Raw genomic sequence first — 21,808 nt, forward strand, 5'->3', positions numbered from 1 at the left:
TTATAAATATTACACTGTCTTTTAGTGAACCTATGAATTACATGCTGCTTGCTGTATATTTACACATATGACTAAGTGTTTTGTTGAACCTATGAGTTCTGTGATGCCATAAACTTACAAGTACTGAGTGCTTGAGTACCACTATGCATTCTACAGTGGGAGTGGTGAACTGAATTTATTTTTAAAAATATATAGAGAGAAATTGATTGAGTGACAGTGCAAAATAACCAATGTGCATATAACCAAGGACCAATACAATACAAACTTCTTACATATATTAACGAAACAGAATTTTAAAATTAGAAAGGCAGCAAACATTTCTGTCCATTTCAGTGCACAGGTGCAGTCTATTCTGGCTACACATAAAGCAACTGTGGCTCTCACAGGACAGTGTATGTGAAGCTGTAGTTTTCCTTACTATCCACCAGCATGGAGCGGTAGGGATAGGGCCCAGGATGCCAGGTGGAATGTTGGGGCGCATGGGAAGCTGCCACAATGGAGTTCTCCAGGGACTGCAAAGGGTGAGGAGTTGGTGATTACTGGACTTGTAGGTCAACCAGAGTCTGCAGTATTTGTTTGTGCTGCCTGAGAAGCTCTCTCCTTTTCCTGCTGGGATTCCTGGGTCTGTCTCCATTTTCTCCTGTCCTCTCTGTCCCTCTCCATGCCGTCTGCCACACAGGCCTTTTGTTTGCAGTCTGATTCATCACTGGCTTGCAGGATCTCACTGGCCCTCTTCTTTCTTCTCCTCAGGGTTCCAGTGGTGTGGAGGAGACCACAATGGCAGCAGATACAGATGAAACACAGATATGTATCATTGGATTTACAGTTATAACAGAAAGGGAAAGAGACAAGTTTCAAAATCCCCTGGCCTCATTCCCATACATTTTTTTAAGAGATGCTTATGGACACTTTAGCTTTGGAGTACCTCCGCATAGCACAGCTCTCCAGTCTCAGCCATGGTGCGTATGGCTCAGCAGGGGCAAAGAAGGGATGTGGGGAGGCAGGCACTAAGATTTTTGGTTGCATGAAACAAAATTTCAATCCCTTTCTCCATGGATACGAATATAGGACAACAGTGCTAAAGATTGGCACTATTTTCAACAGGCAGTGGTGATTTTAGATTATCTCACTTCTGAGAATAACAAAGGCAGAGAGAGCACAGCTGCTGCTGGCATCCCAAAGCCACCTGGGTTCCTATGCCGCTAGCCTGTTTACTGCAACTGTGCCAGCAGAACTCCTTACGGAGGTGTGTGGGTAAGTGTCCCACCACGCAGGAATAAAAAAAAAAAAAAAAAAAAAAAAGTCAGCCACCCCTAGAAACCTTTGGGGGATAACTGCAGAGTATATCCATGTAAGTGTCATTGAGATCTCTCAGGAGGATACAAGGGACACCTCTATGTACACAAACTGCTCGCTCTCTCCTCCCACCCGCACCTAACCGAACAGGGGAATGAAATGCAGATACCAACTCTACCTCTGTTTGTTGTACTGCTACCTCTTCTCATAAGAGTCAAACAATGAAAATAATAGATGCCTATGCCTTGTTTACTTGGGGATGGGCTGGTCTCCATCTTTAAGTTTAAATACTGTAAGGGGAAATGCATGCACACACTTACTCAAGGTTCCTTTCCCTTCACCAGGTTCATCCGTGCTTGGCTGATGGGACTGGCCAGACTGAAGTGGAGTCTCGAACAGGTCCTGGCTCATGGCATAGCTGGACCCCCATCCTGCCATGTCTCCCGACTTCTCCTCATTGTTCAGACTGGGTCTCTGTCTCAGGCTCCTCCAAGGTATCTATGGTGGTCTGCGAGGTGCTGGTGGGAACTCTGCCAAGCATGGCATGCAGCTTGTTGTAAAAGTAGGAGGCCTGTGGCTCAGCACCAGATCAAATGTTGGCCTTCCTGGCCTTGTTGTATGCCTGCTGCAGTTCTTTCACTTTCATGTGGCACTGCTGCTGATCCCTGTCATACGCCATTGCCTGCATCCCCCATGCAATTTTTTTCACATTTCTGTGGCTGGTCCATAGCTGTGTTTGAACAGCCTCTTCTCCCCACAGGCCCAGGAGATCGAATACCTCTTGTCTACTCCAGACATGAGCATGTCTAGTGCGCGGAGCTGACATAGTTGTTAGGGCAGTTACACACAACAACAAGGGAGAACTGGTAGATGTGCTTGCCAAGTGGGGCAATCAGGAAAAGGCATTTCAAAAATAAAGTGGGGGTATTGTAAGTGGGAAGGTAGATTCCAGTCTCTGTAACCCCTGGGCATTGGAGTTCACTGTGGGTCCAAGGCAGTCACTATTAGGCATTGTGAGACAGCTATTGGAGTACTGTTAGGATTGACATATCACGCAGTGTCTACACTCGCACTGCATCTATCTCAGTAGGTCAACTGTGGCTCAATGCCATTCATGGAGGTGGATTTATGGCGTCACTTTAACAGGGCATTTATGTCATCTGGAGACAAATTTGAGCATAGACACGTGCAAATTGGTTGATGCAAAGTGACTTGCATCACCCTAATTTTGTAGCGTAGACCAGGCCTAAGTTGTATCACCACAAAAAAATATATATATATATATATAAGGATGTTATTTTTGGGCAACACGTGCACCCAAACAGTGCTGTCCACAATCAAAAGATATAACCTCTTATTTAAACTCCTTCTGAAACAGTGGAAAACCAAAGTGAATTCTTTGACAGCTCTTTAGGTATTATATGAAGCACAATTTCAATGCATTTTAGATGATTTTTCTTAACTGCCATTAAATTTCTAATCTCCCTCAAACTTCCTATTTGAAACAATATTCATTACCTTGTTATATTTAGACATGACAAACTATGTACTGCAATAAAATCCTTTAAAAACAACTTTTGCCCTACGTAACAATAGCTATAAAGTTATGAGCCAAATTTTTCAACATTTATTTTAGAATGCTTACCGCTTCTGTGATGCCAGAAATCACTGCATTATTTACTGCACTTGTTACTACTTCAGAGGTTGGCTTTTGGTTTGTAACAGACATGTGGAGAGTAATATTCTTGAGGATTTGAAGCTCTAGATCTCGTAACAAAACCTGCAGATCGCTCTTGCTCACAAATTTGGATGTTAGCCATTGGAGTAGTGATTCAGAAAAGTCTTCTTGTTGGTCACCAAAAAACATAAGTTTGACAGATTCTTTGACCTGGGCATCTACCTAGTAAAATCCATCAATAGGTAACAGTTACTATTTGGATACTCTTTCAAAATAATTTAATCCTCAAATCATTTGAAGTAATAAAATGAACAGTTGTGTAACCGGTATGCTTAAAATCCTTAAGTTTTTCAGAGCTGCAAATAAATGTAACTTTCATATATCTTCATCTTTGTAAAGCACTTCAGTAAAAACTCCTCCATTGGCATAGCATGCCTTCGGGGAGTGGGTGGGAGAGCAATCTTGTAACACAGGACATGAACTCTTTGGAACAACTGGTGGGGTCGGGAGAGAAGAACCTAAAAGAGTCTAACACACACCCTGACTTACCAAACTACTGCCAAAAAGTTATTAGTTATGTTAAACTTTTCTGGTTCTATCAATTTCAGTTTCTTATGTGTGACTCACCATTATTCAGTACTGCAAGCACATATGACATGGTGGTCTGAGTTAAGATTAAGTTGACAAAAGAATACTTCAAAACATCACTACATTTGTCACCTTATTTTAATCCCAACAAGTAGATTGAGTTACTGAGGACCTCAAGAAACTATTCAGAGGCTGTGTAAATATGTAGCCAGAGAATAAATGAAAGGCGTTCCTTTTCACAAAAGAAGTCGGCAGACAAATTAAGCTACACACAGCATGGCCTATCAAAATAAGTAATCAAAATTACCTAAAATGACAAACAACAAAAAGAATATACTAAACCCCTTTTCTACATGCAGAACCATAAATGAGATCAAACAGGTCTGAGAGAATACTGCCACCTAATCAGTCCTCTCTACTCCACCAATATCATCATCTTCCTGTACTCCCACTGAAAACATCACCACCACTACCCCAACCCCTCTGGAATTACAGTGTAAAATACAAATGTAAAAAGGTCCTTAATCTGAACAAATAGATTAATAGTTTAGTAAATGGTCTGAAGACTGAAGTAAAAATATCGAGAACAAAAAAAAAAAAAAAACCCGTAACACTGAATTAGACAAACTAAATATGGAAGTCTGTGAATAAAGAATTCCCATCTTCCCTTTTAAAATCATAAGTAGAGAAAGTCAGGCTAAGTTACCACAAGCAACTATTTCAAGAACTGTGCATTAAACCAGGAGACAAGTTATGTATTGTAGGTTGTATTTTGTTGCTAAAGCTGTTTGATCATCTTGAGAGAAAAAACTCTACACATCTATATGAAATCCAGATTGCTCAACAACTCAAAAAGCTAAGGAGATCCAAATCGGTCACTTGATCTGGCAGTGAAATAAATGTCTTACAAATTGCTAGCAAACTATGTGCAATTTACATCTTCAGGGCTCAGACACACTTTATAATCTTTTATGCTGGCCACTAGGATTCCTTAAAGGAGGCACCATGAAGGCCAACGAAAAGAAAGTGCTAAGTGCATGCAGCCAGGCTGAAATGTTTTTTCTGAAATGCAGGGCTTGACTTCAACAAGAATACATATGAAAATTGATGAATATTTCACAGGTGTGGATTCACAGCTGCATTAACCACATATTCTTCAATTTCATCTCTCATAGGTAGCCAGATGAGTTTTTAACACTTCCAATGTTATATCAATTATTTTGAGATGAACTCCACTGTCAATGGAATAGGAGCCTAGATTCTGATGTGGGAGGTCATGTGCTTGAGAGCGACTAAATGAGTAAGTATTTAATGGCCTTTTAATAACTATGGAATAGACATCACAAACCCACATTACACCCCCTTATGTCAGTTCTCTCATGTTGTTCCAATTTACAATTACAGATTTAATGCTGCAAATGAAGAAAGAGGGACTATATTTGTACATTAGTTAAACCAATTCAGTTGAACTATAGCTTTACGACCGTATTTTATTGCATTTCTATATTTGTACAAATTAGCTGGACACAGATAAACATATGCCAATTACTACTCTAGAGTATATACTATACACAAAACCAGTGTAATAGATTTACTCTGTGCTTTTAGTTCCATTTAAGACTTATACATAACAAGAGATAAACTTAAGTGTCTAGTAAGATTAGTACTTGCTTCTTCAACAATCAGCATTACTGTTAAAATTAGCATACTGTTGTCTTTTGAAAGTATTTTTTTCAGTGTAATCAAACAAATGTGAGTGGAGTGTATTTCCTGTGGAGATTCCACTGAAAATTGCATAAGTGGACAAAGGCAAGAGTTTTATAGTGAGGCAACTGTAGAACTTACTTTTTCATGACTCGTATCTACTTTCTCACAGCAGGTCTTCAAGCCTTGTGGAGTTAACAGTTCTGACTTCATGTGAGCCAATTCTAGTTCTAGTTGTTTAACCTTGGATAAAAGGTGCTGGTTTTGCTCATCACTTCCACTGGTAAACCCGAAAAGTCATAATTTAAGAGCAAGAGGTCAGAACAAATCAAAATTAAATCAAATATTTGATAGAATAAGACACTTATCTAATACAGAGAGTGAACAACTTCACGGTAAAACCAAAAATAGACTTTGTGACCCTACTAATGCATGATCTTTCAAATTAATATTATTTATTTAAAGATCGTCATATTAAATATCTGTTTTAAATCAATATATTCTAAAGTGTCAATCCAATCTAGAATTAAGTATCTATGGGGTTTTACTTAGTTGGTAATGCAATATTAGGACATAGGTAGGTTTGTGGGATTCTGTAAGGTTTCTATAGAACCAGAGTTGATGTCTTTTTACATGAATTTGCCGTACTAGTTTAATGGAGTATACAGTATTTTAAACTAGTTAATGGAGATCAAACGCAGGGTCTAAATTATAGTATGGCTAAGGCAGGCCTCCAAGAAGTATTTCAAAACAATACAAATGTGACAAAACTAGGTCAATGGGGGGAGGGATAGCTCAGTGGTTTGAGCATTGGCCTGCTAAACCCAGGGTTGTGAGTTCAATCCTTGAGGGGGCCACTTAGGGATCTGGGGCAAAATCAGTACTTGGTCCTGCTAGTGAAAGCAGGGGGCTAGAGTCGATGACCTTTCAGGGTCCCTCGCTCTATATATATATATATATATATATATATAAAAATTATATGATAATGGAAAATAGATCAACTTTATCATTCTAAAACTATTTTATTAGTTGAATTCTTATTTAAAATGATGTGTACTCAGTTCTAGCACACCATTTCTTTTCAAAATAGTTGTGTCTTGGAGAAAAATGCTGCTCTGTCCTAGTAGCATGTGATCCAAAAATAGAAATTAAGATGATTGACAAACTGAATGTAGATGAAATTGAGAAGGTACACAAATTGAATTTCCATGAGTCCCTTGGAATCAGAACTGGTCTCTTAACACATTTTATTTAAGTATACTGCTTACCACTTAGTAAGTGGTCTCTGAGAAAATTCCAAAAATCCTCACTCTTGGGAGCTGTCAGGAATTTTTTGTTAAGATGTTTGTCGAAAAATGCCAGTTACTCAAAACTGAAGCTTTTTGTGGAAACGTGTTAATTTTGACAAAATTTTTGTCAGGAAAAACTTCTCAGATCTAGGATGGAAATTGTAGCCAAAAAACAAGAGACACCCACCCCACATTAATCAGTAGCCCAGTGGTTTTGGCACTCATCTAGGATGTTGGATCCTCAGCTTCAAGTTCTTATTCTTCCTGATTCAGAACAGGGACTTGTATATGGGTTTCCCACATCACAGGTTAGTGTCCAAACCACTGATTTACAGTCAGTCTCTCTTTGCCTCAATATTATTCATACAGAGTGGAAAAGCGCCAACAGAGGAGATTTTGGTCAGGGTCTCATTTTTTTCCCAAAGGCCCTGGTTTCATCCCAATGCAGAATGAAACTGAATGCCAAAACCTCAGATTTTCTCTGCCAAATACAATTCTTTTTTTCTGGCCACCCACTTAGAGTGGTAGTGAATTTATGCTCGTACTGTTCTAGAGAAATAAGGTGCTTAAATAATGGTCAGATATTGGGGGTAGGATATGGGACTGTTCAGAGATGGTCTTCTTGCACTGATGTCTAGAATCTCCACCAACCTATTATAAAAAGGTAACACATGCTGACAAACACTTCAACAAAACTTTAAAAACCACTCAACTGACATACAACAGGCATTAGGAAAGGATAGTTACCATTGTAGTTCAGTGAACGATTCCTACCACCATCAATTAGTATCAGGATTCAAAATGCAACATATTAGACATAGACAGTAGTCATACCTCACTGTTCTTGTTTGGGTTAGTTCAAGTTCCTTCTGGATGTCCTGATAGATATGAAAAATCTGTTTTAAGAAGTGCATTCTTTAACTTCAAGATTGCAAATGAGGATAATTGCCACATGAAGAGGACATGCTTGGGCAGCACCCATATAAGATTACATTCCTAAATAATTTAGTTTAATGTTTCTGTACATGCATTTGTATAAACCATACTACGCCAAATTACCCGCTCTATTGATCAGAATCTGATGAAGAGTGATATGTAGCTTTTAAAAAAAACAACACCCCACCAAAAATAGACAGCTAGTAGAGATCAATAGGACTATTAAAAATGCAGTAGCCCAGTTCATTGGCACAATCTGCCATGCAAGAGGTCAGAGATAGGTTCCTGGGTTTGGATCTCTAGTTGACAGGGGCCTAAATGTTTTCTTCCTTGTATGAGGGAATGGGAGTACAAGTCACCAGGTACTACTCTGCAGAGATCCCACATAGCTTATCTAAGATGTTGTGATCTCCTAGCTCTCCTTTGTTACAGGACAGTTACCACAAAGTGTGGCTTTGGAAGGGGAAGGGTGTAAATGAGGTGAAAGATCTCCAGAGCTATCTGCTCCCATCCCTGTACAGCATTCCAATGGAGATCTACATTTAGGGAAACCAGTACTGATCCTAGGTATGAAACGTTCAGGAACATGCGAGAGAGATCTCAGAACTCTGGTTCATACAGCACAGAAAACAAAGCACCAGACACTGGGACCTCAAACAGGTTTTGGCACTAGTCCAGGCTGTGCCAATACAAAGAGACCTGTACTTATAAGTAAGGCTAAGATTAGGTCTCAGAAGTCATGGAATCTGTGACATTTTCCACTTCAGCCTTGGAGCGGCAGGACTGGAGCTCCCAGCCGCCATGGGGGGAGGGAGCGGGAGAGACCCTGGAGCCACAGCAGCAGTGGGTGCTGGACCCTCCTCTGTCCCCATTTTGTCACAGTTGTTTTTAGTAAAAGTCAGGGACAGGTCATGGGCTTCCATGAATTTTTGTTTATTGCCCGTAACCAGTTCGTGACTTTTACAAAAAATAACTGACAAAAATCTTAGCTTTACCTATAAGGAAATTTGTTGTATTGAGCCAGACTTGTTTTTCATGTGAAAAATAAAAAAGTCTTCACAAAATGTAAACAAAATTCAATAACATTAGCTTTTATTTAAGCATTTGTCTGCAGTTGTGGAAGTTAAATGTATTATGCTAATGAAAGAATTAGGCTGTGTCTTCACAGCACAGTTAGCTCGGGTTATAACTCAAGTGTTACCCCTAACAACTCCTGTCCACATACAAAAATCTTTAATTTGAGTTAAATAGTGCTTTAAGCAAGCTAGCTGGCCTGTTGGGGGTGGGTTGAAGTTTGAGTGATGCTGATGCTCAAGCTAGTAACACAGTGGGAATGCAACCATCTTAAATTACAACAACTCCTCAGCAGTTAATCCAATCACTCTGCTAATCCAGTCATTCTGTGCTGATAATCAAATCACCTGGTGTAATTCCAGAGGGTTTTTCTGGAGAGAGGTTGCCCTCACTGGAGTGTACTCAAGCTAACTATTGCAGCAAAGACAAGCTCCTTAGAGTGGTGCTGACCATTCAAGTTTCATTTTCCAGGGCAAGTGAAAGGCAATAGGACTAAACAGTTTTTCTTGTAAACCTGCTTCATTAACATGAATACCAGTTTTAAAAATCTGAATTCAGTTATTTAAGAGGGGTTTTTTTTTTTTAATGTTTTTACTTTGATAGTCACTTCAGATGTGCAAATATGAAACATCTTCAGCTTCCTGCACCGGCAGACAGAAACTTGTCTTGTCTTCAGCCTCTCCAGAAACAAGAAGAGGCAATTTTAAAGAAAATTTGGGAAGTGCAAACAAACTAGATAACTGGAGTGGTGCAAGATAGATGTTGGGAAAAGTTTACTAAGCAACATTTCTATAGTTGACTGAAGTTTACTCCATTTATTTTGTAAAGAGGCTACGCTTTGGACTCACTATATGTAAGTAGGAAGGAAAGAGCCTTTCAGTACCTCAGATTTTGCAGAAAGTTTTCTAATGAGGCCTTCCAGTGTCAAAATGCGCAATTCATGTTCTTGGTGTAAAGCCAGAAGATCAGTCTTAAAAACAGGAAAAAATGTTTTACTTATTGAGAACAAAATAGTCAAATTGCTATTAATATTTTCAGTAAAATCATTACTTTCATGTTGTGATCATGCCAGATACTTTGTGCATAAAAACCAAGGATTAAATATTTTTGAAAAATGCTTAAGTCATTTAAGTCCAATTGATTTTCGATGTCAAGCTATGCTATGTTAGACTAGTTCTGTGAGATCAAGAACACAAGAAGGGGGCAGGCAGTACTGCTGACAAAACTACACAACTACATTACTGCTTGCCAGTTGGTGGGGCAATATCAGCAGAAATCTTGAGTTACATATGCTGCATCAAAGCTAGAGCCTAATACCAAATTGGGCAGCCAATTAATTAAAGGGAATATGGGCTAGTAAAAGCCCTTTTTGTGGAAAAACACAGTTTGTCAGATTAAGATTTGACCTCTTATATAGGATATTACTTAGTAGCCTATCCAACTTGTTTCCTGTAATGTTTCTGGTTTTGTACTGAAAGTTATCTGTGACATGAAACGTTAGATGAGATTTTTCTAAAAAGATTTAGGACAGTGATTCTCAACCAGCGGGCCGCTTGCAGCCCAATCAGCACACAGCTGCGACCCACGTGACAGCCTCACAGCCATACAGGTTTTTTGAGAGAGAGAATGTGACCCACATAACACAGAGATCATATGCGGTCCACAATGGTAAATGGGTTGAGAACCACCAATTTAGGAGCTCAAATCCCACTGAAAGTCAATTAAATTAATGCTCCTAAATGACTTAGGCATTATAGGAAATTCAATCCATCACCTTCTAATGTTAGCAGAGGGTCAGAATGGAAGACTGAGTTGAAGGAAAGAAGTTTATTAGTAGTAGGCTATTATAAATACTGTCCCTAGCATCAAAAGGTTTATACACATTTATGTTCAGAATGAAAAGTAAAAAACGTGTTTACAAATACAGCCTACTCTAAGCATTTGACTTTTCATAAGTGACAAACCCTTTCATACAATTGTGGCCTTCTTTCTTATTTCCGGTGCCATAATTTTACACTTACGTTAGGATTATTATTTTTGTTACAAAAGTTAGGCAGTGCAAGTTAAACAGAGCTCTGTCTCTTCCCCCTTCCTCACATCCTAAAGACATCCAGCATCTGTTTTAGTGCCTCTTGCCTAAAGAGCAAGATTCAGGAGTTGCTGAAATCCTTAGCTCTGGTACATGGCAGGTCATTATGTTGGGCTACCATCCACAGCCTTTTGTTGGTTAAAAAAGAAAAGCTGGGAGTTAGTTTCAAACGCTTCAAGGATTGGGAGGCGAGTACTCCCTGTTTTAGGAATGATTTATTCAAGCATCAACTCAAATAAGTGCATTGATTACAAGCGGGTATACATTAGACTGGAGAAGGGGATAGCTGAAAATGCAAATACACCTCTACCTCGATATAACGCTGTCCTCAGGAGCCAAAAAAATCTTACCACATTATAGGTGAAACTGCGTTATATCGAACTTGCTTTGATCCACCAGAGTACGCAGGCCCCCCCCGGAGCACTGCTTTACCGCATTATATCCGAATTCATGTTATATCGGGTCGCGTTATATCGGGGTAGAGGTGTATTCTGATTTACAACCCAACACAAGAAGTATGTTAACTTTTAATTAAAGTTGCTAGACTATTGCACTGATGTAGGCCTTAAAAAACAAAGAAAGGAAATAAGCAGTTAAGTAATTTCACACTCCAGCTACACTCAAATTCCCATTCTCAGCTTCAACTACTTCTATTAATTCTAACATAGGCTCTTAAATACAAAGTAAAAAAATCTTACATATCATTTGGATGATAAATGCACACTAGGGTTAGTACACTAATCAATGTATGAAACCATCAGAAACACTCATTTTATCTTTACCGTTGAATGTGCCGTTTCCTCAGATTGCATTTCCTTAAAATGTTGGCCCATTACATTTTTTATTAGTATCAACATCTCACTTTTGTCATTCATCTGGGCAACCTGATCCTGAAGTTTCTCAAGCTGTAGCATCACTTTGCCATATTCTTCATCATTGTGATGACATCTGTCAGACATGAAGGCCATTTGCTTTTCCAGTTCACTCATACGACTAGAATCAAATAACTGTATGGTACCCTAAAATGTGAAGATTTATATATAAAAGAATTAAGTAACAAATTTAAGTAATTTACTCCCCCATTATTCCTGAATTACAGTTCAGCTATTGGAAATATCCAGTAGCCAAGAGTTAAGAAGATGCCTTTTACCTCTGGAGGCTGGACATAGCGAGAAGAATCAGGATGTGGTTTAAGAATCTGCACAGGTTCGTCTATTCTTTGTGTTTGACGTATGCTTGTCCAATTGAGTGCAGGCAGTAATGAAAGGAAGCCTTCAAAGCCCCAGTACCATATACCTTAGGCAAGAAGATCAAAGAAAAACGAAAAGCAAAAATTGTTTTTAATAAGGAGGTTCAATCTCGGATTTTATGATAATTTGGATTAATACTTTAAAGCAGTTACTTCAGGACAGAGGCTGTGTTACGTTTTTGGAAAGTGCACTTCACATTGTGGGCACTACCAAAGTCTAAACAAAACTAGATTTAAAAAAACAAACAAACAAACTATGTTTAAGAGTGTTAAGGTTGCAAACTAATCACTCAAAGGTTAGGAAATGCCAGAGTTAAGGTTGCTTGTACAACCTGAATTTAGACTTCTTATGTTTATGCATTATGATACAATCTTCACATGATCACATACTGAGCCATGGGAAGGTAAGTGCACAAGATGCATTGCACTCACTGAATGGCACACTTCAATATTTCTTTTTTATCCTCATTGTTCTATGTGTGGCCCTATGTCTTACTTGTTGCACACCATCCAAATCCTGCACTGAATACAGAATTACTAATTTCCTTATGAGTTTTTCTATGGTGTTTTCATGGTAGTATCTTAGTGCTTTACAAACATTAATGCACTTATCTTCACAATACCCATGAGGTTAGGCAGTATTATCCCATCACTAAAGCAATCCCTCTGGCAAAATACAAGTCCCTGCTCCAAAGAATTGAGACACTTGTTGAGAAGCTCTAAAGAGCTGCAAGATTTTTAACATGGTGAGGAGCAATTTTCCTTAGCTTCGTTCTCAGAAATGACTGAACCATTTTAGGTGACACTTGATAAAAAAATTCACCCGTGGGTAGACATCTGGCATGGAATATTCAGCCCAAAATGTTTAAGTTAGAGAGTTACAACAACCAAAAAAAGAGTGTTTTATAAAGGAAAACGTTGGGCCACTGTAACTGTCGACTATAAGCACTGCCAATAATAATGCAATTAGACTTATTTAACAAATCATCAACAGGTAATCTATGTGAAGTGTCTTAATGGGCTCATTCCAGTTCCTGGTCGTCAACTGGTTGTCCTGTAGTCCCCTTCAGAGGTGGTCTACGTATTGAAGGGGTACGGAAACTGACCTGCCTTCTCACAACGAGGGATATTCTTTCCATGTCAGAAGGGAAGCACGCTAGCAGGGCAGTGTTGGGGAATCCCTGAATTGCTGCTCTCAGCATACAGAACTTCAATCTCCTGTGCTGTTAGCTGGACATCTTTCATAAACATCAAGTTCACCTAAAAATGCTAGTTTGAGACATTTGTAATAACTATTCACCAGCTTCCACTAGCAGCAATATACCAACACTTCACATACCTAGCAAAAACAGCAGTGGGATGAGAAACAGTAACAACTTGTAAATCTTTGGAAGGCATCTAGAAACAGAGAAGTAAATTTAACTTAATTAGACATAGAATGGGTCTATCATTTTTAACTGTGTTCTATAACTGGTCGAGGCATTAGCATGAAATAAACCTAAACATGAGATTCAATTTTAAACATTTAGAGCTCAATTCTGTGGATTGTATCACAAGAAATGCTGATATATTATGAAATCAGCAATAGTATCTTGCCCAAATAGTAACATTTTTTCCCCAAAAATATGCTGGAAAAAAGAAAAACGAACAACTTATATTTAACCGAGTGATACTTCGTTTAGTAATTTTGTTTTGTACCTAAATATTGAACCTGACATGACCATATCTATATAGCATCTTAGAATGAGAGAGTCAGGCTTACAAAGCTGTACCCATTAACACACACATTTCGGTACTTGGGTTTCTCTTTTCTTCATTGTAAATACATATGTATGTCCACAGGTGTTAGTGGAATGGAAGTTACTCATGCACAGGAAAAAGCAGACTCCAACTCATGAAGTATAATAGACAGCATACGAATATAAATAATGGTACCTCATGACAGAGGTTAGTTCAGTTTACATTACAGTGAAGTGTCTTCACATTGTTTAGAATTCAACAGCATATGGAAACACTGCCCTATTCACATCTTAGATTGATCTAGCTTAAGTTTTGGCTACATAGAAATACCATGCTTTTTCCTGTAGTACACATTACACACACACACTATGCATCTGAAAAGTACTGAAGTATACTACTTTGACAAATTCATTATGCTTATTCCTTAATCTGTGGCCAACAGACCTGTGTAACCGGTCTAACAATTTTTACTATTTGCTATGTAGCGGTTTAATCGCTTCACCCAGTACCTCATATTTAAAATGAAAATATATGCTCTGTACAGAAAGATGTGCAGCAACTTTTATTTAGAAAGGCATATTACATATACTGACATACATGTGTGTTCCCCCATTATTAGAATATTAATGAATATTGTCAGATCATCTTTTTGCTGAAGTGTGTATGATTCTAAAGCTATACATAGATTCTTTCCTCAGCAATTCTCTTTCTAAATAGTAAAGCTTTTCCTCTCCCTCCCTTGTTCACACACACACACACACACACACACACACACACACACACACACAGGCTGTTTGCTTTCTCCTTTTGTCACAGACATTATACCTTGTATTCTTCAACTAGGATAATTTCACCCATTTTAATCACAACTGTTACAGCACAAATCTAACAAGTCTGTAACTTAGGGAAGAAAATTCTGTTTAAAAAATAAATTCACAAACCTTGTAAGAAGAAACACATTGAACAAAGAAATCAGAGTAATAAGTTGATACCATCCAGTTCCAAGCCACCAGAATACCCCAGAAGCTGCCTTCCCTATAAGAGAAAGGACGTATTTGATGAACTAAAAATGTAATTGTTACAGAATATACTAAGAGAGACCAAGCAGAAGTACATGCAAATATGGCAGAAAATGTTTTGAGCAACAAACAGATTGTTGGGGTGGATGGATATAGGTGAAAGGAAACACATGCAACTTGTTTTCATCTAAATTTATATCACAACTATGTATTGCAATGCAATATCAACTACTCAGCACAAAAAACAGCCATGCAAGAAGATGAAATTTGTTTAGGAAAGCAATAACTAACTTTCATGAGGTTAAAACACAACACCCCTTCAGCTATGTTTAATCGTGCTTTGCACTTGGATAACCCCTTTCAACTAAAGGGCTCTATGAGCTTCAAAAAGGCATTATATTAATTTTGATTATAGGGATACCATGGCACTACAAGATTAAGCAAGTTTCCTAAAGCCATGGGGAGTCAATGGGAGAATCAAACAGATCCCAGTTTTCCTCATTCCCCTGTTGTCTGCTCTAATCATTAGACATGTTGCCTTTCATATGAAGCAGCCTTGTTAATCTCCCATTGAATTTGTGAACACAGATATATCCTGTCACTAAATAGTTTAGCCTTTACAAACAGTAAAGTACCATCCAAAGCACAGTTGAGTCAGCATCAGCGAGGCAATCACATAGTGTAGACGCCTAGTTTGCCAGCAGAGGCAGATAACATGCAAAAGCACAAAAACAGAGTTCAAGATAGTAACCTGGAGAAACAATGGCCAGCCAAAGTAGTGATAACATCTTCCGAGACATAAACCATCCTGTTGCTCCCACTGTTCGCAACACTTGTAGCACAAAGTAACCTGGAGTATAACAAATGAACTATATATGTGTAATGTATATACAGACAACCTGACCCATTGTTCGCAATAAAAGCAGTAGAGCAGAGATTCTTTAGCTTCTGAAGTTATGAGAATTACATACAATGTCATTTTAGTGCATATCCTCCAGTAGTTTTTAAACCATTATACACAAAATGAGTATTACTGCTAATAAGACAAAATATGGACATAAGTGGCGCTAACACCATTAAAAGGAAAAAGACAATATGCTAGTACACAGACGGTTCAACTTCCAGATTTTATCATCTGGGTAATTAAAATACCATCTTTTCAGAATACAAAGAGCCTATGTTTTGTGGCACAATATTCTGTCAGAAAAATGTCCTAATTAATACTCTTCAACCATTCACTGTTTAGTATAAACACAAGTGCATACTTTAGTCAGGCAACCCTTTCAAAGTTTCTTGGTTTTGTCTTCAAGTATGCACTGCAAGTTTCTGGTATCTGGGTTGGCAAGATAAATGTGGGCATAGAAAAAGGAACATTTAAAACTTCAAGAACCAATTCTTCAAAATCATTATTTAAAAAATATTAACCATAATATCCTCACTAACAAGAGGCAATATTGAGAAGCATAAGAATAAGAAAAGAATATGCCTTATTGAAAGTAAATTACAAGTAATGAGGTAAATGATTGTTCATTTTTATAATTAAATCCAGCTCTGTGTTTTATGGTATGACAGTGTCAGTTGGTTTTTCAAAGGCCTGACCCAAAGCCCACTGAAGTCAATGGAAAGATTAATGGCCTTTGCATCCGACACTAAGTGTAGATTTGTTGTTGCTGTTCTATTTCTATAGATACGTTTAGGGGAATTCTAAACTTTAGATTAGCAGAGATGTGATGCCCAGTCTCTGAGGGGCACCAAACGTTACAGCCCAGTATTTTATAAAACCAGTTAGGTGACTGAAGAAATGTCTCTCACTATTCTTCTTTGCTGCATGAAAATAGATTGACAGCAAATAGATCTAAAGAATCTTGATGCCTGTGCCTATTCAAGCATTAGTAGACCCATTTCATAGGATAGATAGTATACTAACTACATGAGAGTCCTGCAATAACTGGCTACCACAAAATAAAAACAGGGTACAAAATAATAAAATACCCTGTATAGAAGTATCTTAATGTCCCTTTTCTCTTTAAATCCTGTTTTCCATCCTTCCAGAAGTATACACTTACCTAAGGTATAGCTTAAAAAAAAAAAAAAAAACTAAAAACTTTTGCTTTATATTTAATACTTTAAAATACACATCATATGGTAATAAATTACTGTAACGTCCTTTCATAGCGATTGTGCCATATGTAAACAATTATATCTGCCAAGCTCCTTCCTAATCTAGTGAGTCTAATATTGTAGCAAGTAACACATGGAGTAGAAGAGTAACTAATCTTCCAGAACATTTTTACAGTTAATTCAGCCTAATCTACTTTGAAAATTACAGTTAAATTAAAAACACAAAGCAGTATGAGTGATTAACATTTGTGAGGTTGTGATGTAAAATAAAAGCAAACGAAAAAAAGGTGCAAGTCAACCTGCATAAGAAAAGGTGTGCCAAATGGTCCTTGCTACCCTTTTAGACCTTGAGGATTGCATGTGGACTGTTGTGTATGTTTCAAGATGTTTCTTCCCCTTACAGTCATCACCTGTTGGTTATGGTAACAATCAATTAATGGTGACAAGTTAACCAATAAAGCTACTAACAAGACAGACATGTTCCAGTTATGTCACAGTATCATTTTCCAAAACCAAGAACTAAGGTAGGCAAGAAAGATTAATAAGACAAAATCCCACAGATATTTGCTCCTATAGAAAATGTTGCAGCAATACACTTGTGTATTAATATTTAGTGTCTAAATTAAAAACACTAAACTACTGTTCAGGTATACAACTTCTATAGAGTTGTTTCATATAATCTAGATGTCACTGTGACATCCAGGACTCCAACCCAAAGCTAAAAGACAAAAAAAACCAAACCAACAACAACCCAACCATACTTACACAATGATTCCCCATTTATACCAAGATGGCCATCCTCTTTGAGAAAGTCTTTTACATTCATACTTCCACAGTAATTCGAGTGAGCTGCAATACATGCAGAAAGAGGGTATAGAATTTAACTCTCTGGAGTCCAAAACTTCAGATAGCTAGCTTAACAAGCAAACTGACGTGATTTATTTAGTTATAAAGCCAAGCCACCTACAGGAGACCTTAAAAAGGTATTTGATGTGTAAGGTGACTTGCAAAGAGCATGCATGTGTGCATTTTTTGCAACTTTATGATGCCTAGAGGAGGCCTCCCTACCTTGTGGGTCAAACCTTTTTCCTTCTTGTTTTTTGCCTTACAAATATTAACTAAGTCTAGTCTATTCTTTCCTGGTTTTGCTGCGGTCTTCTTAGAAGTCGATTGGGTACTTGCCCCCTAACTGAAGGCTGCATCCAAAACAGTGCAATTGTTAAACACCTATTTAACTCACATACCACTCCCCCCCCCACACACACACACAATTAATTAATTATTTGGGGAAGCAGTTTTTAATTGAATGCTTAATTTTGAGTTCTACTTGCTTGGTGGCTGGGAAGTCAAACTTACCAGTTCTCCATTTGTCTGTAGCACCTTCCAGGAAAGCTTGATTAGATAAGATCTGAATTTCTAATGCAAAATCTCAAATTCAGATCTAGTAATCTACAGTTTTTCGTGGAACACCCTATTGGCAATGGAGAATTAGTTCAAGCCTCACCAGGTAGCCACTGAAACATGGATTACGTGAGGATGCGACAGGAGGAGCAGCTATTTTTATTCAGTGTTCAAAACTGCTTTACACCTATTTAGTTCAAATACTCTACTCAAAAAAACAACTTTGTTGAACACCCCCATCCTTTCAGTTGCAGACCAAGTGCTACCCACTTCCCTGGTTTTAGTGGAGGATCCAGGAGAGACCAGACATTCCCGATATCAGAAAGGCAGAAAAAGCATTACTGAAGGAGTGGGAGGAAGATGAGGAATCCCTTTCAGCTGAGCATGAAGGGTACAGTTATTTTCTGTCAACTTTAACATAATAGTTAGAAGATTTACTCTGAGGGTATAACTACACAGCAACTCAACACCCACGTCTGGCCCGTGCCAGCCAACTTGGGCTTGTGGGACTATTTCATTGCTGTGTAGACTTCTGGGCTTGGGCTGGAGCCTCGTCCCTCCCACCTCACAGGGAGCCTGAGCTGGCTGGCATGGGCCTGATACTGGTGTCTAGTTGTTATGTAGACATACCCCGAGGGACAGGCAATAAGCACCACATGACCGAAGTTATCCCACACAAACAGATAGCCTGCAGAGAAAGTGTTAATGAGGAGACTTAACCTTGCAGAACTAAAACAAACAGATTTAGGAACATGAAGCTGAAGTCTAGAGGAAACAAGAAAACTGCATTTTGAAAACACTGAAAAAATTACAGTTTGGCAGTGTCAACCCCCTTCCCACCTCCCCCTGCCCATGCAATTTCCTGGGAAGAAAAAAAAAGACCAAAACAGAAAAACCACAGTTACCATATATACCTGTATATGAACACTTCCAAAGGAAAAAAAAGGTGCAAGGACAGCACGTGAGCATAAGAGAAACCAGCCAAATTACTATGGAAGACACCATGGTGCAGAAGGTGAAATGGATGAAAAGCCACACAAATAAAAAGCTCTGTGCTTTTTTCTGAGGTAGTGGCTTTGGAGGAGACACAGGAAGGGAAGACCACTAAAAAGGTACCTTTAAATTCACAACTCAGGTTCAGCAAAACCATTTGAAATAGTTGCACTAACAGTGATGCAAACGATGTTGCAGTATATTTGATCAATCGTAGAATCTTATTCATGTAGAAAGGGGTGTTTCCTATTAAAAAAGCGTGAATACAAAATTATTTCCCTACACAATTTAATTCTCCATTTATAAACTACTTGCATTTCCACCTGTTGATACCAAGCTAGAAATGGCTAAAATTTTAGTTACTTATCCAGAGATACAAAATTTGTGGAAGTGTAACAACTATGAGTGGTGCTGGCTTGACAGGCCTTACTGCTGAACTTCCCCATTTATCTATGGCTAAGTATACCTAAAGCAACAACAGTGAAAGTTCCCGGAATGCTGGCATGCCTAAACCATGGTCTGGAGTGACTATTTTCCCAGGGCAAAGCTCAAGCTACAAGCCTTTCCTGGTTAAATGGGATTGAAAACTTGAAGACAGCTAATCACTTTCGCCAACATTTAAATTGTAATTAATTTCTTATCTTCAGAACTCAGGATTTCTCCATGCTGAACCCATGAACAGTTAGCATCTCAAAATCCCAACCTGGAACAAAAAGGGGCTTAAGTTGAATTCTTGTTGAAATAGGGGGCAGGGAGGAAGAGAGCGTTTTCTCCTCCTCCCCCTTCATACTTCCAAGTGGAAGGAAGCCAAATACAAAGCTTTTCTAGTACTCAAGGCAGTTACTACTAGACTTTTTCCTCTGTATCTTCTCCTCCACTTTGGAACACACATAAAAAAAATAATTAGCACAATCATCCCTGTACTCCTGCTTTCTTAAAAGCTTTGGTATTTTGTAGCCAACCAGCATTTGGCTATCTTTGTTTCAACTGCTGAAGTATCCTCACAAATGGGGACTCTCGCACGATTCTCCCGAGAGTTTTGTGTAGAAGAGAGATGGTATTAAAAAAGAAAGATTTCTAGACTCCACTGTCCCATTTAAATACTGAAAGTTTATTAAACTTATGTAAGATCAGGGTCCTATTGTAGAAACATATAGCAAGAGGCAGCCCTTATCCCACAGAGCTTACAATCTAAATAATTTCCCTTGCAACCTCCTGAGTTTCCCTAAGAGAGTCAAGAAACTGACTTCTTACCATTCAGGATATGCTACAACAAGGGTCACACCTTGGCCCAGAAGGGATAGCAACTGAAACAACCCACAATTCTGAAAACGAGGGCAACAAAAGAGCATGCCTTCCTCCTAAACTGATCTTTGAGGAGACTACCAACAACCAAAGAATACAGATGAGGCGTTGGGATGGTAAAGGATGTCAAACTTTCTGCCTTCCAAAGGAAGGCTCTTAACAAGAGCAATATCCAAAGGGAGTAGATTAGCCTGGAAAAGCAGAACTCCATATAGGTAGCCAGCAGCCATACTTAAGAAAAAGTTCCAGAAATTGTACACTGAGAAGGAAGACTGCTGAAGCCACAGCCTTTCCATTTTGGGTCCTCCCTCAGAAAAAATTAGAGCCCTGTTAGATCTAAGGTCTGAGAAGAGGGCCTAACTTACAGAACACAATAAAAATTAGAGTCTATAGAAGGAAAGAGAAAACAATAGAAGGGATTTTTTTTAAAAAATAGATCTTTCTATAGAGCAGATGATATTTACAAACAAACAAAACAAACAACTTGCTGATTATGTTTGGTTGTTTTTGTTTAACTCTTTTGATCTCCTATTACTGGTGAGTTATAATGGAAAAAAGAGTTTTAAAGCGGAATTTGAGTAACAAAATGGTAACCTGACCCTCATTGTTATAATGAAGTGTAAAGGAAAATCATCTACTGCTAAGAACCAATACTGTCTACAACACCATGTTAGGAGCCTAATCAATTTGAAAGTATGAACTATTTTCTGCCAGATTCCGTATCATTTTATTTTGATGTGGCACATTTATATTCCTGTAACTGTGTGGAAAATTCATATGGTCAACTTTTGGTGCACAGCAGACATCAACTCCATAAAGTGTAGCTTGATACAAACAAAAAAATCATAGGATGTATGCTAATTGGTATTTAGAATTCAATTAGCCTTGTTAAATTCAACAGGGAAAAAAAAAATCTTTATACCCTCCAAATACATGTAGCTTTATACATCAAATAAACAAGACATTTACAATACCACAAAAAACAAAAAGGAAGAAAATCACTTACTAGACTTATATTTTTGGCTTCTATCCCTAGAGTAAATTCTTGAAGATGGCATGTGAGAAGCAGAGTACGCTGTGAGGACCTCCTTCCGTTCAGAAAGCATACTGCAGTCACTGCAAGTATAGCCATTGATCATGGTAGTCTGTGTTTCAGCTGTTGCTATATCACCATTTCCCTGAATCACTGTTGTGTCCCCACCTGATGTATCAAAAAAGAACAATTAATCCATTCACTGCATCCTATTAATGGGGTGGGTGGGGGGGAAGGGAGTTGAAGGACTGCAGTTACCTTTAAGATCGCATTCATCATCATCAAGCCCTAAA

At 38.3% G+C, this 21,808-nt stretch overlaps 1 protein-coding gene across 7 annotated transcripts in view; it reads right to left on the reverse strand.

The window, feature by feature from the left end:
- Positions 1–21,808, reverse strand: part of SUN1 (Sad1 and UNC84 domain containing 1) — a 60,072-nt gene that overhangs the window by 10,048 nt on the left and 28,216 nt on the right. For 5 of the 7 annotated variants that reach the window (XM_024219527.3, XM_024219535.2, XM_024219559.1 and 2 more), the window contains 14 exons: positions 21,774–21,803; positions 21,489–21,683; positions 19,301–19,423; positions 17,549–17,632; positions 17,083–17,193; positions 15,414–15,512; positions 14,585–14,678; positions 13,243–13,301; positions 11,805–11,950; positions 11,437–11,673; positions 9,449–9,535; positions 7,390–7,433; positions 5,408–5,546; positions 2,942–3,196 (listed from right to left, as the gene is read on the reverse strand). In XM_024219527.3, coding sequence (XP_024075295.1) covers positions 2,942–3,196; positions 5,408–5,546; positions 7,390–7,433; positions 9,449–9,535; positions 11,437–11,673; positions 11,805–11,950; positions 13,243–13,301; positions 14,585–14,678; positions 15,414–15,512; positions 17,083–17,193; positions 17,549–17,632; positions 19,301–19,423; positions 21,489–21,683; positions 21,774–21,803 — 1,703 coding nt within the window. The remainder of the gene's footprint in view (positions 1–2,941; positions 3,197–5,407; positions 5,547–7,389; positions 7,434–9,448; positions 9,536–11,436; positions 11,674–11,804; positions 11,951–13,242; positions 13,302–14,584; positions 14,679–15,413; positions 15,513–17,082; positions 17,194–17,548; positions 17,633–19,300; positions 19,424–21,488; positions 21,684–21,773; positions 21,804–21,808) is intronic. The other 2 variants (XM_024219542.1, XM_024219549.1) reach the window with 2 other exon arrangements.

Source organism: Terrapene carolina, unplaced genomic scaffold, assembly GCF_002925995.2.
Source record: "Terrapene carolina triunguis isolate 2854851 unplaced genomic scaffold, T_m_triunguis-2.0 Scaffold93, whole genome shotgun sequence".
Lineage (NCBI taxonomy): Eukaryota > Metazoa > Chordata > Testudines > Emydidae > Terrapene > Terrapene triunguis.